At 42.9% G+C, this 19459-nt stretch overlaps 2 protein-coding genes across 2 annotated transcripts in view; one reads left to right on the forward strand and one right to left on the reverse strand.

The window, feature by feature from the left end:
* Window positions 1–475: 475 nt before the first annotated feature.
* On the reverse strand, window positions 476–11955 carry pax4 (paired box 4). The gene is made up of 5 exons (XM_061229099.1): window positions 11949–11955; window positions 9240–9370; window positions 8496–8711; window positions 8158–8245; window positions 476–528 (listed from the first exon to the last, which is right to left on the reverse strand). Exons 1-5 carry the CDS (start codon window positions 11953–11955, stop codon window positions 476–478), a joined length of 495 nt encoding a protein of 164 aa, XP_061085083.1.
* A 3129-nt stretch (window positions 11956–15084) lies between these two features.
* The window catches only part of snd1 (staphylococcal nuclease and tudor domain containing 1), a 237625-nt gene continuing 233250 nt past the window's right edge, over window positions 15085–19459 (forward strand). The window contains exons 1-2 of the mRNA XM_061229463.1: window positions 15085–15304; window positions 18345–18494. Coding sequence (XP_061085447.1) covers window positions 15227–15304; window positions 18345–18494 — 228 coding nt within the window. The 5' untranslated portion in view covers window positions 15085–15226. The remainder of the gene's footprint in view (window positions 15305–18344; window positions 18495–19459) is intronic.

Below are 19459 nucleotides of genomic sequence, written 5' to 3' on the forward strand. Positions count from 1 at the left end.
TGTTTTGTCACTCTTTGTAAGTGCTAGGGAAAAAAAGGAATTAAAGTGTTTCTGCCTCGCCCTGTTCCATCCACCATCCTGTAGGTTTTTATTTCAGCCCTAATTTAGCACGCCTCATTCTACTAATTATTAGCTGAATACATTTGGCAGCCCTTAATTACTGCAAATCATCGCTGGTCTCTGTAGTATGTAAAACCCGCTGTTATATTCTGACCTCATTAGCACCGTGTCTTTAACAGCGGTCGTATTTCAGCACGGTAAACGTCGTGTGAGTGTGTTTAAGTCAGAGCAGAAAGCTGCTGGCTTTCTGCGGTCCCTAAAGATGACCTGCCAGGCCAGAATGCAAAGCTTTTCAGAGAACTACTTGAGCAGAGATCTGGCTTTGATCACGCATCTTGGGCCTCCACCGGGGGACTCTGGGTCCAGACTTGGAAAGTGAGCTGGGGGATTCGCACGCGTTTTTAGGATGCGGGGGTTATCCCGGTCTCTTGTTAACGGCGGGGGCGGTACTCCCGCCTTTCCCCTCGTCTGGTTGAGAACATGACGCGCGAGATGACAGATCCCGCAGACCTCGTTTAAGGGTCCCGTCAGCGCTGATGGAGAGAGAAGCCTGGCGTTGCCCCGTTGCTTTTGTAAATGGAGCGTTTAAGTGTGACGGACGAGCTGGCCGAAGCCCTCGGCTAGCTCAAACGGTTTGTGTCCCAGACTTCCTCCCTCGCCGCCTTGAGTTCAGATCCCACACAGCGGGCCGCTTTCCTGTGTTCCTCAAAAGCTGCCGGTTTCTTGGCCCGTTGTTAGCCCCGGGAATATTTTCGTTGTCGTTTTTGGAAGCCGAGATAGAAGTGCGAAGTCTGGTCGCTGGCGACATGCAAATATACTGAACAGACGTCTTGACGGACCTTGGCTTCAGTCTCCCTCAGGGACGGTGTCTTATCTTCTCCGATAATTCCTTGATGAGCCTTCTTATGCTGTGATTGGTGCTTGATCTCCATTTTATTGGTTCACATCCTACCTTTTTTTTCCCATGATGTCATCTGTAACATAGCCCGTCAAACACTTCCAGTAGGGGGAGAGAGAGGGGGGGACTTGTGTTGGTCTGCACCCCTGCTCTGGACCTGCTAAATAACACACACCCTGTAGGGGGAGAGAGAGGGGTCTTGTGTTTCTCCCTGCACACTCTGCTCTGGGCCTGCTAAATAACACACACCCTGTAGGGGGAGAGTGAGGGGCCTTGTGTTGGTCTGCAGCCCTGCTCTCTGGGCATGGTAAATAACACACACCCTGTAGGGGGAGAGAGAGGGGTCTTGTGTTGGTCTGCAGCCCTGCTCTCTGGGCATGGTAAATAACACACACCCTGTAGGGGGAGAGAGAGGGGCCTTGTGTTGGTCTGCAGCCCTGCTCTGGGCCTGGTAAATAACACACACCCTGTAGGGGGAGAGAGAGGGGCCTTGTGTTGGTCTGCAGCCCTGCTCTCTGGGCATGGTAAATAACACACACCCTGTAGGGGGAGAGAGAGGGGCCTTGTGTTGGTCTGCAGCCCTGCTCTCTGGGCATGGTAAATAACACACACCCTGTAGGGGGAGAGAGAGGGGCCTTGTGTTGGTCTACAGCCCTGCTCTCTGGGCCTGGTAAATAACATACACGCTGTAGGGGGAGAGTGAGGGGGGGTCTTGTGTTTCTCCCTGCACACTCTGCTCTGGGCCTGGTAAATAAGATGCACCCTTTAGGGGGAGAGAGAGGGGTCTTGTGTTGGTCTGCAGCCCTCCTGGAAGCAGGCATCTGGGGGTCCTTCTCCACGCTCTCCCGGACGTTAACGGTCCTCTGGGGCTCCAAGAGGAGCAGGCTCAGTTATTCCTGCTGCTGCAGCTGGAACCAGGAACCTCTCTCTGCAAGGGACGCCATTTTCCCTTTTTATGTAATAATTTGGGAAATTGATCATCTGATTTAAGGTACATGGAGAATAAGCGATTAGAGATAAATCTACAAGGCAGACTATGTACTCCTTTTGGGAGAATGATCTATATCAGGGGATCTCAGCTCTGGTCATGAGAGCGGCTTGTGCTTAAGTCCCTGGTGTTCTTAACCGGATTATTTCCACCTTTACATTTTCGGAGAGCAGATTTAATTCTCCTGCATGGTCCTGACCTGCGGAATGGCTCTTAGGCTGTGTGTGCTGGTGTCACTCACCCAGCAGTCCTGGGTTCACCTGAAGGAGAGGACTCTGCAGCTCAGAGGTGAGTGGAGCGGCCGGTTCCCCACCTGGGGGATAGGTGAGGGAGGGTTGGGGGGATTGGGGGCGGGGGCCGGCCCCCCCGGAGGTGAGGAGGATGACAGTGGAGGGTTGGGTTGGAGCACTGAAGGAGAAGGAAGGGGGCTCCTGTGCCTTTAGACTGGCCCAGCCCTATATATAAACTAATATTCATTTACCATGCTTAAAACTGGCCTTCTCCAAAACTCATGCCTGATCCAGTGTCTGCGAGAGAGAGACACGTTTTGTAGGAGTGGGGACTGAACCCAAGATCTAACGTTCACCAACATATTTCAAATGCCACAAACGTTAGCGAGTAGTCTGAAAAGGTGAACAAAAATGGCTGCTGATGGGGGGAAAACTCAGAGAGAACAAAAGGTGACAATTACTTGGCTGTTATAATACACTTTAATCTGCGTAATATTTGATCTTATCTTTAAAAATAAATCACCGTAAGGTAAGCCACAAATCAGGTAGCTGGCATTGTTAGACCTAAGTCGCATTCCATTTGTATTAAAAAGCCGTTGGTGAACTAAATGCAATGTTAATTTAAAATCCTTCGACAGTAGCTGTTTGCTGAGACATAGTCGCTGCAAACGTTTGCTGTCTTGAACACACCTCAGAGGATACACCATGAAAGGATAATGAACTCAACAGTCGAAAGAAGTCACTACGCTAATGAAATAAACAAAGCTGGGGTTGAAGCTACGGTCCTTTGTTAAAGGACGACCAGCTTACCTCTGTGAGCTATTGTTTCAGGGTAAACAGTGCCTCGCCCGTCGTAGATAAAGATCTATCCTCTCTTTGTCACCTCCATCAGAAAAAGAAAACCTAATAAAAAACCTTTAATATAGAAATCTAGATCTGACAATACATCCTACAATCGCTAAATATTTACATAGCGATAGGAACCTGACATTGATTTGTGATTAATTGGTTCAGTCAACACAGGCAGAGAAGATAATTATGGATTGCGTATAATATAGATTGTAAATCATCTCTGAGCACTTTGTGAACAGGGATATGTAGGTTTCTATAACACTGGCACCTAGATTTGTTTCATGAGACGCAAGAGTGTTTGTCTGTAATTCTGCTGCTGAAGTTAAGTCTTGGCTTTGGGTTGCAGTGTCTATTGCAGGGTTAGGCAAGATGGGCCATATCTGTTTCTGGATTTCAGCCCAACTTCCGCTCTTAATTATTTAATTAGCCCAATCATTTACATGATGTCATTCTTAGCCTCATTCCGTGATCTTAACAGCAGCTGATAAATGTTCTTGTCTTGTAGCATTATTATTGTGGTCTAATTTACGAGTGAATCGGTCATGGTGCATATGGCTAATAAGCTGATTGAGCCAGGGTCCTCCAGGACTGGAGTTGCCCATCCCTGGTGTGTGGGTTCAAGTCTCATGTTGTGGTGGTGTTGAGCTTTTAAAATGGTTATGAGGTGAGAGTTTATCTGTGAGGGACAAGCCCCGTTCTTCACAATAGCGTGGGTTCAGGCTTTTTCATTTTAGCCCATCACTTACTGAGACACCTGATATCATGGTCTTGATTGAAGATCTCCGCCGAGTTTGAGAACAACCGCGTTACGGTACCCGCTGCAAGTGGTGTGGAGGATCTTCAGCTTTCTACAGAAGAGGCCAGGACTGTTCTCCTGTAGGAGGGCTTAAGAGGACTTATTGACAGGTGTGTATTGAGCCATCCCTGTGTCCACAGGCAGTGTGTGTAATAGGCTTGGTGTGGCTAAGCCTTCCCTAAGTTCTGATAAATTAAATTGAACTGGACAGAGTGTTCATTGACAAACAGGCTTTTGGGTCGGGGGGATAGTCAACAAGCAAGTAGCCTTCCCCAGCTAAAGGCTCACCCGCCCCCAATGCCCTTTTCTGACCCTGTTCTGTCTGAAAGTCAGCTTTGTCTGCGCGCGTGTGTGTGAGTGCATGTGTGAGTGTGTGTGTGTTATGCCTGTAAAGCTAGACCTAGACTGATGTCCACTAATGGTCTGATATAAAGCCTTTTTTTTTTTCTCTCTCTTTTAGGCTTTTTCAGGATACTACACTATTATTCTACCAGAGTTGAAGTTTTGATCTGTGTGATCCCTCCAGCACTTGGACCCGTACTTCCCTCTAGGGCTTTCAGTGCACTCATCCCTGGTTATGATCTGCACTTGTACGTCTGCCAAATGACTGTAATTTAGTGTCCTTTAATGTAATGTGATGAGGATCATGGCTTCCGCTGGCTTCAATGAACAATCACTTGAAACGAGCGTGAAATAACTTTACTGTTGAACAGCTACAGTGGAACCTTCAGAAGGGCCCAGCAGTAGTCGGTTACATTATCTTTCATAAGCCGTGAGAAGATTAATACACATAAATAATGCCACATTAACAGGAAGTAGCCTATCCTTTCACTGTTTGGTCTTGTTTCAGTAACCACAGTGAGGTTGGTAAGAGCGATGCAGTTTGCTATTATAAATAAGCTCTTAAAAATAATTTGTTCTGAAAACTGCGATTGCTTTCATATTTCACATTTGAAGTCACACAAGGCCTCTCTCTCACAAGAATCCCGAGCAAAAAAGTTACTCGCTTTTATAGTGCATAGGAACACGGTAGCCGTGATATACAGTATTAAATACCTCTTGAGACCCAGGTGAAAAAAGTTTACGTATTTTTAATTTTTTTGACATAATACAAGTGTCTTGGATGACAAACACATGCTGCAGTGAAAATATTTTCAAAATATATATTTGAATGCCCATTATGTTAAAAATAAATACTGTATAGGAGGAAAATAAAGCTCCCAGTGTTTTTGATGGCGTGGCTTCCACACTGGGCTCAGTACTGTGAGAAGAGGAGAGGGGTGTAGTGTCCGGTGTGAAGGGGGAAATGAGTGCTCTTCTCTGGGGGGTTCGGGAACGGGGCCCCCCCCTGTGAGACGGCATGGGGGTGAAACTCTTCACCGCAAACAGGACCTGCTCTTCTCCCACCTGGAGCACCTGCAACCAACAACGCTCTGATCAATTCAGCCTCTCGCCAACACATTTGGCAGACGCTCTTATCCAGAGCGACATACAGTTGATTAGACGAAGAAGGAGACAATCCTCCCCTTGAGCAATGCAGGGCCCAACGGCTATGCAGATCTTTTTGCGGCTACACCGGGATTAGAACCACCGACCTTGCGTGTCCCAGCCCTTTACCTTAACCACTACGCTACAGGCCACCCTGATGATGAGATGACAACACGCTTGCCGTCTCATCATCGCTCCTCTCAAGAGTTTATATTTTAATCTCAATGTTAAAATAGGCATGATGAATTATGCTTCAGTCGTGCATAATTCATTATGCCTATTTTAACATTGAGATTAAAATATAAACAAGCGTGTTGTCATCTCATCATCAGGTAATCAACAAGTAATTGTTTCTATATTATCAAGAATGCCTGACAAATAAGAATTAAAAACCTGGTGAGAATCAAATCCAAGTTAAGCAAAATGTGATTTGATTTAAGGCTGTACTCCTCGTGGCAATATAATTACTTTAAGAAATAACATATTCATTTATTGGGTTGAATACCCATATCGTAATGCAGATATTAAACAAATACAGAATTAAAAGACCCCATATGTAAATGGTTGGCATTTATATAGCGCCTTTATCCAAAGCACTGTACAGTTCATGCTTCTCATTCACACACGCACACCAACGGCGATTGGCTGCCATGCGAGGCGCCGACCAGCTCGTCAGGAGCATTGAGGGGTTAGGCGTCTTGCTCAGGGACACTTCGACACAGCCCGGGCGGGGGATCGAACCGGCAACCCCTCCGACTGCCAGACGACCACTCTTACCTCCTGAGCCACGTCGCCCCCTATGTATGACGCATATGTAAGCAGGACATATCTGTACCTTGCTGATATTGTTCATTGGTTAGAGAGGGGCTGTATCTGTGCTGTGCGTGGTCTGGAGGGGGCTGGAACTGGTGGAGCGGTTGAGCTGGAGGAACCATTGACGCTCTTTTCCACTGCTCCTAGATATGAAGGTCACAGTGCACACAGGAAGTTAACAACAGGAAGAAGCATCGTCACCTCCCAGAACACCATAGATATCTTCCTGACTGGCACCCATTACTACATAGGCATTATATTAGGAATAAATTGGTGATTTGGAATACTAATTCCAGTGGTCCTTGTTGAATAATATCAATAGTTACACAACAATTTAGGTATTTCTCCCCAGATAACATAAATATCATTAGTATCTTTTCCTTTATTACCCTTTTAAATATCCCCCCTCCTCCTACCCTCATCAAGTACATGAACTCCAGAGACTAAGTAAGACCCGGTCGTTATTTATGAACTGTCGTCACGCCAACGGAAAGGTACCTCATTCCTTGTTACCCAGAAGGCTGTTCCCCAGTGGTGGTGAGACGCTAGGCTTGGGCTCTGAAGGAGGGACGTATCTGAGACAAAACAGAGCTCATCCTGAACAACAAGACATTTTCTACAGTGTATTACAATGTAATTACACATGTTATTACTGTATGGAGACATCTCCTTCAGTGTAATTACACATGTTATTACTGCACAGAGACATTTTCTACAGTGTGTATTACAATGTAATTACACATGTTATTACTGCACAGAGACATTTTCTACTGTGTATTACAATGTAATTACACATGTTATTACTGCACAGAGACATTTTCTACAGTGTATTACAATGTAATGACACATCTTATTACTGCACATCGACATTTTCCACAGTGCATTGCAATGTAATTACACATCTTATTACTGTATGGAGACATTTTCTACAGTGTATTACAATGTAATTACGCATCTTATTACTGCACAGTGACATTTTCTACAGTGTATTACAATGTAATTACACATCTTATTACTGCAGAGATATTTTTACAATGCCAAGGCTCCTCTCCTTTGCCTGTACCATAAGCCATACATATACTCTCAAGCTACTTCTAAGGTTTCATTCTGAAATACACAGCAAAAGTTTCAGTGTAAAATCAAACTCCAAAAGAATACCTTTAACTGTAATTGGGATACAGTTGTTACCTATTGAGCTCTAATGGATTTGATTAAACACTGAAAACTTTATGTTACGTACACAGGACCAAAACCGTGACTTACTCTCTGTGCGGGCGAGACTGTGCTTGAATTTCTGTTCTCTCTGCCATTTTGCTCTTCTGTTTGAGAACCAGACCTGCAGAAATAACCAAAAAACATTCACTCACACCCCCGCCAGATCAACTCTTGCCTTTACATTCTGCAAGGTGCCATTTGGAATCAGAATGAGGCCTGACAAATTTTAACTCGTGGAAGTCAAGGTTTGTTGATTCTATTCACATGATTCACATTCAAATGTTGCATAGAGCTACTATGAATCTTGTACTCTTTTTGTAAGAGGCCATTTTAGGGGCGTTAATGCAGTCTGCTGAGTTTACAGTCAGTGAATACCTTTATTGTGGCTTCAGGAAGGTTGCACTCCACTGCTAGTTTCTGCCGGGTGAAAGCATCTGGGTAGTGACCCTGGAGAAACTCTGTTCAATTTGAAGAGAAGGAAAATAGCTGAACCAGCAACCAAGTTTGTAAACCACTGATTACAACCATGGTACATTCATAATTGTTAATTTCCTGATTGGTTGCTCACCTTTTTCTAACGCTACGCACTGTCCTTTGGTAAATATTGTGCGGTTTCGACTGCCGTCCTTTTTTCTTTGAGAGTCTCTGGACTCACTATTGTTTTCCGTCCACGCATTCGTATTGTTATGCTGCCTTTCGGTTGTGTTTTCTAAAACAAATGACGCATTTTAAAAAGTTTCGAACAATTACAGTTTTTTTTTTTCGTTTTTTCCTGTTCTTTAGTGGAATGCCATGATGGCCATTGCAAGGCAGTTACCTGCATGTGGATGCGCTAAACAGTTCTCCATTCCAAAGAATCCCAAATCCTGTTGAAGGCTCCTTAATATTCTGTTGACTGACGACACCTATGTACAGGAGAAATTTGTACCTAGGTCATATTTCAAGTTGTACAACTTTTGTTGCATATAAGGTCATGAACCAATTAATTATAAACCTTTTTTAACCAAAATGTGATAAAAAAAATAATCACCTAAACACCTAATGTAGTTTTAAGGAATCACCAGATCCTCCAGAAAATTGTATTTGCAGAATTATATTTCATATTTACCCCCGCCCCCTTATTTAAACAAATGCTTAAATATTGACGCCGCTTACACTCGGCACGGTGTCCGGTTTGCAGACTCTTTCAGCCATAAGCTTAGTCTGGATTTCCCAGGCAAAAATGGTTGGCCTTTCGCGCTTGTATCGGCTGATTTTGGCGATCACTTCAGGCGTGAGGAGACGAGGTTTACTGCCTCCAATGGCCTTCGGGCACACAAGTCCTGTCCTTTGGTACCTCCCCAGTATCTTGCTGACACAACCGTTGGAGACCTGCGCGGGGAAATAACCGAGTTAAATAGCTATCTGAGATCTTCGTGAGCTGAGAATTCTAACGGTTCTAACTGACATTTTTGATGAAAAAAAAATAGTGTCATAAATATGTTGTTTATAGGGCACGAAATGCATGTGTGAAGTTCTATACAAAAATACTGTTTAAAAAAACAGTAAAAGTATGAACAAATGTAAAAGTCGTATCTGCTTGGAGCCCATTCACTTTGGAATCTTTCAAGCTCAATATTTCAAAACTATTCCGAATGCAGATAGAATCTTCTCTTTCTCATCTCACGATTTAGCATTTCAACGGTGTTGAACTCATACAGTTGGTCGTGAGTAGCCATGCAACTCCATAACATTCTCATCTAAATTGAAGTTCTTGCTGAGAAACCGCTGGCGCAATTGATGGAGAGCATGGATTGTAATTGATTCGAGTCCCAAACGAACAGGTATACCCATTGAGCAAAGTACAAAGTGGTCTGAATCACTTATGAAAATAACCAGCGGCAGTAAACCTCTCTATACCTGTAAAATCCGGGAGATTTCACATGGCCTTGCGCCCTCCAAAGCCAGCTCGATAATTTTCCTCCGCTTACAAGTGGGTAGAGGCCTGCCATTTAGAAAAACCCCACCAAGTTGATTGATGCACTTGTTCCCTTAAAAGTAAAGGTAACACAATTATGATGCCATAAAATGTATTGACACATTATAGAGGGCGGGGAATGTATCTCAGCAATTGAGATTCAAAGGGATAAACGCGACTCCAAATGCACCAATAAGGTAGCCTACATAATAACGACTTTTGATAGTATTTTTGCTTTTTAATTTATTTCCATATCTATTTGGAATACGCGTATTTTCACTTATTTAAAGTCACAGCGAGTTAAATAGACACCACGAAAAACTTTTAAACACTAAAACATGAAGCAATAATGAATAATTACAACCTTGCTTGTCCATGCCTTTTCTGGACTTTCCTCTTCACAGATTGCCCGCTACCTGGCATAAAACACAAACGCATACAAAAAATTGAGACTCTGATTTTGAGACATTGTGGGCCCCTACTCATTCTTACCTAGTGCATTCGAAACACAACCATCCAATGCGACACAATAAAAGCTGATTCGAAAGATTACTTACGGATGATCATCTAAATATTGGCTTTAATTTTAATGAGATTTTAATGCCAGCTTACCTGATAGAAACGGCTTTCACTTTGTGTGGTGTGGCTGCGTTTCAGAAGCAGGCTGAACCTGACTTGGCTTCGGGCTCGACTTCATAAATATATACCGGTCCTATCTGAATGACGTAGTGATAGAATATTGAGAATGTAAACATTGAAGGCAAATCGACGCAGTGGCAGGGTGTGTTCCCGGCACCCCCCAGGCAGGCGATCTGTTCCAGTATCAATATATGTATTAAATTCGTCCATATTAAGTGTAAGTATTCAGTGTACACAGTTTTATACATTCTGTATGTTTATCCAATTCATGAACCAGGGTATATTATGATCATTATGATGTAATGTGTATTATTATTAATATTACTACTACTACTACTACTACTACTACTACTACTACTTATTCTACTACTACTACTACTACTACTACTAATAATAATAATAATAATAATAATAATAATAATAATAATAATAATGTTTAGTGTATCGATTATTTTTGTTACTTTGAAAACTAAGCACAATGTTCTAACCTGCATCTCAGGACCAGAAAAACACGTACGGGACAGTGAGAAACATTTATTACCAAGCCGAAAAAATATGCAAAAATATGTGTCTTGAACAGTTTGTTGCCATTCTTGTTGAGTCTAATCATTCTTATTTTGGGGCAAATGTAAAATGTAAAATTATAATGCACTGAATACATAAAATCGTCTGCATGAAGCTAAAGGTGCACAGAGCAATTTATTATGTGACATAATAAAAATATCATAATATTAATTTAAGAAAATCACCATTAATAACCGTAAACAACATTAGCAACAAAGTTGTGGCTGTATGAAAATATTGTTACTTGCGAACTTGCTCTTGCTACTAACAATTACTTTAATTAATTCAAACAACACTAACATCATATACGGAGTGGGATAACTTTTAAATAAGTGATACAGATGTCAAAACGCAGTTGGAGAAGTTGACAATGTTGCATTCACCGACAGACTACAATAGATTATACGTTACCACAACAAGCAGACACAATTACAAGCTGGTCTAACGGGGAAAGCAAAGCGAAAGGTTTGTATTAAGAGTAGGCCTATATTAGATGCTTATTGCTTCAATACACAAAAATACCCTCGTGCCCGTAATTGTCCAAAATACGATGGATCAAACGGAAAGAAATGTTGGCCATGAAAATGTTTCACCCTAAGAAAGGGTAGGATATTTTTATAAAGAGACTCAGAATAATTGGACCAGTAGCTAAACCATTGGCCTAGAGGCTTACTGTCAGGATGGGGAAAACGTCTTTTACATAACACAAAAACAAAACAAAGGAAAAACAGTTGTTTGAGTGCAATACATCATACGATATATACACGGAATATACTCGCTTTTGAACCTTTATTTCACACAAATGCTTACAGATGTCACAAGCTTTTGAGCTCTCCTCCGTCACGTGACTCGAGCATCTCTCTCTTCCCGAAACATCCAACCATTTCAAGTGCGGGCTGATTGTTTCTTTTTTAAACAAACATACAAGGGGGGTTCAAAGTCGTCTGCCATATGGTAAAGTGCATTTGATAAATCATAAATCCATCATATACACTCTTTTATTACATTTTCTTTCAAGCATGAACAAATAGAGACAGGGATGGATACTGTGGGTCACGAATTGAGGACCTATTTATGAAATGGAGAGTCGAAAAAACCCTCGCAGATGTCTTCTGTCTGGCACGCAGATAAAATATGTTGTAAACGTTTCAAAGAAAATATTTGAAGAGCAAATATTAGCGAATGAAAATCTATACAACCCTAGTCGTTTGGTCTGTTTAATGACTAATTGGGCATCATTAGCAAGATCCTCACAGCTCGTAGCTCTAGAGAAATAAAGGGTAGATTCTAAAATGCCATATGTTCCAAATTATACATTAACCACGGGTCACCTTATGATAATATTTTCGACATGGAGGCATCGCATATCTAGGATAGACATCTCGAACGCCAGCATCTCCTTGCCAACAGACAGAAAAGACAAATAAAGCATTTATTTTAGTGCTCACCGGTCATGCTACATTTGCGCTGAAGTGCTTTATCACAAATCTCTCATGAACCAACAAAGGTTGATTAAATAGCTTCCCGCGAGACGCATAATGAAGCAAACAATAGGTGCGTAATTGCTAAATGTGCACACTCGGGATCCGCTCAAAGCGTTTCTTCACAGGAAAAAAATGACATTTTTGCTTTATAAATTTACAGAACTGTATTCCATAAAGTGTGGAATTACATTTTGTCCTACACTGAGCTATTTATGCTCGTTGTTTTTATCAATACGAGGAAACCACGACTATGTCCCCTGCGTAAATGCTGGTGAACCCAAAGCTATCCAAAGCGCACAGGGTTGAATCTAATTAATGCGCATATAACAGCTTTTAAACAAATTAATAGGCACGTACACTAGCTCTGTCGCATTGTTAATAATTCCATAAAATGTAAGATGATATGTGATTTCTATGAATCGATCAAGTATCGCGCATTTTCCCTGACAGAATTCCTAGAGAAACCATTTGGAGCATTACGCATTTGACTGGCTGGCAAGACTGCATTGTGCTTAATGAAACGGAGTAAGTCTTGTGCGCCGTGCGTTATATGCGATGCCGTGGTCTAAGTTGAGCGACGGGTAACGGAATGAGTAGAAAGATTCAGCGCCTAACATACTGGTTGGCCACATTACTCCAAATTGTAGGCCTGAAAATGAAAATTGTATCCTCAAACAGGTATGAAGTATTTTTTTTAAAAGCAAATGGTTATGATTAGCTTCCAAAGCGCCTGTAGCCTACGGATATTAATGGTAGATTCCGTGGTTACTATTTCATGAAAACTAAGCTGCCAAGTTCCGATGTTCGCAATTTACAAACAATATTTCAATTAAATACGTCGCAAATGTTTACTGTCAAAAAACAGCATATAATTTGCAATGATAAATTGTGCACCGTACTGGTTAATTATGTGGTGTTTCAGATGACATATGTTGTTGAGGGCAGCCTACTCAATACAACTGACTGACTGTGGTTCAGGGAATGGGACGGAGAACACCGCTGTTGACTTGCTGGGTAAGCAATGGATGTTCTAGTGCAGAGGGAGTGAGACCTGTAGATTGTATAATCATCAGTCAGAATCGTGTGGTTTACGCAGATTTTCCTGTGACGCACCAGGATAAATTATTTCAATTGCACGGATTTGTCGAGCCGATGTACAGTGATGTGTAGGCTACAGATGTTGAATTACCTCATACTTCGAAGAAACACGATTATTAGCCTACCTTATATCCCATAATTTCGGCGTTCAGAAAAATCACATTGCTACCATGAAATAACAGATTAGGTAGATTTAGCTATGGAAAGTGGAAAGAGACTCAGTCCAGCTGTGAATGAACACACCCCAAGTTAAAATAATGGTCCCCGTTCAAATCCCTCTTGCGCCTAAAAACTGATCCGCGGATGATACATTTTCCAACCAAACAGCAATTGAACGACTGGTCTGTGTGTGTGCCAAACGTTCTTTGTTGAACGTGTTTAAATATTGGCTTTTAATATGCGCTCTCATGTCTTGCTCTAAGTGTCAGTCGGTCATCTTTGTTATGACAGTATTTTGGGTGTATTTTAACAGATGAATGGTGGTTAAATAACAGAGGGCAGGCTATTCAAATGATACAATTGTTATTTGGAAAACATTAATTGTAGCCTAAATTAAGTGCGTTTCTGTTAAAGTGACTGTAAAGTAACCATAAATTATCATATAAAGTCAGACATAAATTTGTATGTCAGGATTGTATGGATGTGGTCCGGACTGTCTCACCACTCAACTCCTCACAAAATGTACTACCCGCAAGTAAATTTGTCTTGGAGGGAGGGAGAGAGACTGGGAGAGGGATAAGGCTGGTAGAGGGATTAAGAGCTAAAAGATAGCAAGATGTAAACTTCAAACGGAAAGACCCCCAGCTGGGACTGGAATCTTTGCCGTCATTGTTGCTAGGAGACGGTGTTATCAGCCACACGTGTAGCTACATGCTACAAATCCCTCTTTAAAAAATTTCTATGTACAAATCTCATGAAGCTATGGGAGGAGATATGCAAGACATTGACATTGGCCATTCATTCTTCATTCTTCAAGGTACCTGACCCAAGAGCTCAGAATTTAACTCCCCACATATGAATAGATGGAAATGTTCAGTTAATATTGCAATGAAATTAATTTCTAAAATTAAAAACGCTCACCCAACCGGCACTTTTCAGGTAAGATTTGATTCTCCTGTAATATATGACAAAAAAAAGGCTAAATGGCGACATCCAGTGGATAAACTACATAATTACACACAGGCGCTGTTCGTGTTGGTGTTGATTATTCGCCTACCATTGACTAGGCAAGCCAATACATGAAACATTGATTTAGGAAGAATAAACACGCAACTGCCAGCCCTAATTATTCTAAAAGTAGGTGGACAGGGGGGAGAAAGGATAGTGAAAATCACTGGATTACTTCAGTAGATTCCAAGATGATCTGGTTTGTTTAAATACCATGAGTTAAACGCTAGTACTGTTAAATTGCAATACTGTACCACAGGGATGCCCAACCCTATGAGTCCTGTAGGTTATCAATTCAGCCGCAATTTGACATGGCTCATTGTGCTACATGGCTCAATTGTACTACGCATTGTGCATGATATATCCGGCTGTTGAACGAGGTGCGATTCTGGTTCGGGGTTTGGAGTGAAAACCTACAGGACGGTAGATCACCAGTAACAGGCACGGATTGCTTTCCAATACTAACTTTGTAATCCGCTCCCTCGGCACACCAGAAAGTAAATTACAGGCGAAACGAAGACCGCACGTGTGGCGAAAATAATTTCGGCCGCTCTCAGTGTCACAGACGCATCAACTAAAACGATGCCATGTAGCCGATGACACACAACGTCAAAAGTCCCTGATACTGTTAACTACAGCTGCACTCCTCGTGAGCGCCAGAAGCACCGTGAAATAAGATGATGCTGACGTGTCGTCCGTACTTCTCACTCCGGAAGTAATAGCTATCCCTTCCTTACACTTCGCGAAAGTGGTCTATTTTTCAACGCGTACACTCGCAATTGACCCGGAACATGTAGAAAAAAAATGACGTGTATATCCTGTACATGCTGGGGTTGCATGACGCCGTGTGTTTCCGGTTTAGTGAGTGTGTACAGCGGCATTCGATTCTTCTTTCTCGGAACCCAGTAGAGCAGTCTTTCCGACTCCCGACTCCTTAACCTGTTTCCCCCCCACACGGCGTGTTTAAATCGGCGAATATGGCATCATCCGCATCCTCACAGGCTCAAACAAATGCAGCTACGGTCTTGCCGCTGCAAAGAGGAATTGTTAAAATGGTAAGTCTTAAGACTTAGTGGTCGGGGGTGTAAAGCTAATAGGGGTTTAAAAAAAAGCAACCAGGCTAAATAAGTTCACCACAACTGGATGAGTTTGTAACTGTGTGTGCGTGGTGAAATGGACAGCTACTTCGTTTTTTCCAGAAAATTCTACAGGTTTATATTTTCACTCAGGTGTGTGTACAGTGTGGTGGCTAACTTATTAGCTAGACACTAGGCAGTTGTATAGGGAGCCACATAGCTAGCTAAGTAACGGTAGCTAATTGGTGGTCCTGTTTAATTGGCAGTTGTGTAATTAGGTAGCACCCAACTATCACACGCTGGCGATATTTCTTTAAACTAGCACGGTGACTAGCTTTTTAACGTTTTTGGTGTGTATTTAAGGTCCCAATTCCACAAGGCAGTAGATGAATATTTGAAAATGTTCTAAGTGCAACATTAGCTAAGCTAGCTATCTGATTAGTGTTATTGCCTGAGGTTTTAATGAGCACTACGTTTGCTGTTAGACTTGTTAGACTAAATAATAACTTGCATTTTTGCAATGTGGAGAGTAGCGTACAACAGCACCTATTGCTGTCACGTGTGACACAGCATGGGCTGAACTGAGGCTAACTAGCTAGCTCGGTGTTTGTACTCTGATCAAAGTTCCTTATTCTTCAAAGCAAGGGTTTTGATTACACCATCTTTTGCGTAAAACTTCAGGAAATCACGCTTGTGTCTAGATGAAATCAGAACACAGCTACCGCACCACGATATGTTTAGCTTGCAAATGTTATCTAGCTGGCTAAAGTTAGAGTTAAAGTAATTTATAAAAAGTCTGAAGAGAAACCTTCGCTTTGCGCAGAAAAAAAGTGGCCGTAAAAACGAAACTGCACTAACATTGGTGGACTAATGTGTCGCGTCAGATTTTATTGTTTTAACAGTGATTGCGATTCGAAGACTGGCGTATAGTTTAGATCCAGCTACAGTAAGGTTGGCGCAAAGCGCTTTCGTACTGATATCCACAATGACACGTAACCCCTGGAACTCTTTGCAGCTGCACGCGTTTCCCAGGACAGCAGCGTAATTGATGACGTGGTGCAGTTGTGGATTTGTGCAGGACCAACTCTGGAGTTAACACTTAAGATATATTGTAAACATTTAACAACGACGTAGTTCCATGCGGTTTACATCGGTTTTTAGCATTTAAGATGTTCTGTTTGCGCTTAGCCGATGAGCAATACGCAAATGAATCCTCTGAATTATTCCCCAAATCAGTGCAAGCCCTCGGGTACCGGTTTTAAAATGTATTAAAACAAGTCTTCCAGATATTTACTGTGTACACACACGTCCAATAAGCAGTGGGCCAAGACACTTGAGTTGTTTTTAAATTTTGTTTAGTTCTCAACGAGGCTTGCGGATGTATTTATTGTGGCACAAGTGCAAAGCGCAAAACAAAGAAAGAAAAAACAAAACTTGCGGCTCTGAGTGCAAAACACGAAAAGACAACACGAAAACAAAAACGTACAGCTCTTAAAGGAGCACTGCCACACTGCCGCACTCGTTTCTCACGTTCGTTTCAGTTGAGATTATTTGGGTTAAATGCTTGCATACTGTGTGCAGGTCTTTTTAAAATCACCGTGCCTGCACTTCTGCAGTAATAGGATGATTCATTGGAAGAAGTATCCACAACCAAGGGGTCCAGTAGGGCAACGAAGCAACAAGTAAATATCTAGCTGTATAAAAATCTTGTAATTTAGCTAACGCTTGCTGAACTTATACGTCAAGCAAACATTAGCTAAATGACACGATTTTGATACAGTTCGTTCGCTAGATATTTACTTACTCGTCGCTTAGTTGTCCCCCTGGACTTCTTCCAATGAATCCCTCCTATTGCTGCAGAAGAAGTTCCTTCAAAAGAATGTCCCGGTATTTATTGCGGCTATAGTTAATGATTGCTAATGGCTGCCAAGTGCAAAACGACAGTTTCTGCACCTTACAAATGTAAGCGTGCCCCTGTCAACAGACCCAGATTCCCAGCGACTGCACAAATGCTTCTTCCATCGTTTTCATTTCTGGTCTTGGCGCTCTCCTGTGCATTGTTTGTTCAGTTGCGTGCCCCTGGGAGCGCTATCACAGTTAGATAATGTTGGCCTAGGAACACAGGTAGGGCCCTGTTTTTCTGTGTTATCTGTCCCCTTGGGATCTATATGACCCAGGTTGGAGTAGAGACCCATAGTTGTTGAAAGCCAGCTATTCATTTTGTAAAATTGATAACCTTTTAATTTTTTTTATGATAACTGTCATTTATGTAAGACTGCATTTGGTTTCTGGTTCTGGTTAATGTTGCGAGCCTCCTATTTGTACAGAAGCCTATTTTCTGCCGCATCTCAAGAGAAGCAGCTCCCGTGGCGACCAATCCCTCTGTGTTTTCCTGTCTGTTTTAGTGGTATTACCAAGCGAACCCCACAGGCTGGCATTGTGTGCAATTAAGAATCGTCATTGCAGACCCTCTTTGTTGGAACAGTTATTTGGTGTATTTTAGAAATGTGTTTTTCGGTAATTACGTTTTCTCGCCACATCTTAATTTATTATTGTTGTTCAAATGTATTATTCAAGGCACATTATTTGTTTCCCTTCGATCCCCCCCCACCCCCCCACCCGACCCCTGGGCTATGGAGCACAACACCTGCAATCACATCTTTTTTTTTTTATAAAATGTAAATAGATTTCAAAGTTTTGGCTCAGGTTGGTTTTTTGTAAATTTGAGTTGGATGAGCTCTCATCTCTTCTGTGTTCTTTGCCCTGGCGCTGAACTAAAACCACAACCTCAGATTCAGGTTCAGCCCAAACGGTCACGTTTCAAACTGCCGTCCTTTCCTAAACAGACTTGCGGTGGCGTTTCGGTGGAGATGACTGAGTCAGCCCGCCCCCCCCTGAACTGAGATCAGTGATGTAGCCTTTTTCCCCACGCCGTCCGGATCGGTGAACGGGCACGACCGTGCGGGGTGTTTTTTTGCGGTTGCCGTGTTTCTGACCGCCACGCGTTCCTCCCCCCCAGGTGCTGTCCGGGTGCGCCATCATCGTGAGGGGCCAGCCGCGTGGCGGACCCCCCCCAGAGCGCCAGATCAACCTCAGCAACATCCGGGCGGGGGCCATGGCCCGCCGGGCCGCCCAGAGCCAGCCCGACACCAAGGACACCCCAGACGAGGTGAGGGGAGAGGGGGGCAGTCTGAGAGCGAGCTTCCCTTAGCCTGGAGGTTCACAACCCTGGTCCTGGAGGACCTGTCCTGTCTGTTTTCACTCCGCCTTTCACAAAGCACACCTCATTCAACAGCTCGAGCAGAGCTGCCCAACCCTGTTCCTGGAGATCTACCTGCCTGTAGGCTTTCACTCCAACCCTGACAAAGCACCCCTCATTCAACAGCTAGAGCAGGGCTGCCCAACCCTGTTCCTAGAGATCTACCATCCTGTAGGCTTTCACTCCAACCCTAACAAAGCCACACCTCATTCAACAGCTAGAGCGGGGCTGCCCAACCCTGTTCCTAATGATCTACTGTCCTGTAGGTTTTCACTCCAACCCGAACAAAGCACACCTCATTCAGCAGCTAGAGCAGGGCTGCCCAACCCTGTTCCTGGAGATCTACTGTCCTGTAGGTTTTCACTCCAACCCTGACAAAGCAACACCTGATTCAACAGCTGGAGATCTTATTGAGCTGCTAATTGGTAGAAACAGATGTGCCAAATTAGGGTTGAATTGGGAAACCTGCAGGAAGGTAGATCTCCAGGACTGGGGCCGGTTACTACCTCAAGTTGTGAGGTTTGCAAATATGTGATTACAGTCTGCCATGTAGTGGTAACCATCATTACTGGTAACTGAAATCAAAGGAGTTCTAGAACATTCCCTCAACCCACTCTTCAAAGTGTCCTGGGGACCTGAATCAACATTACTGTCCACTCGTGTTCCTAAAAGTGCTTTACTGCTCTTTGTAACAGCACTTGCTTCTCAAGTAGCACTTGCAAGAAGACATTGAATGGACAAGGGGTCATTTGTCAGCAGTTAAATAAATAAACAGAGACAGCACATTGAGGAATTCATATGCTTTTGAATGTTCTTGAAAGGAATATTGCTTTTGTACCGGATTATAGAGCATGCTCCTTTTCTGTTATGTACAC

The sequence above is a fragment of the Conger conger genome, chromosome 19 (genome assembly GCF_963514075.1).
Source record: "Conger conger chromosome 19, fConCon1.1, whole genome shotgun sequence".
NCBI lineage: Eukaryota > Metazoa > Chordata > Actinopteri > Anguilliformes > Congridae > Conger > Conger conger.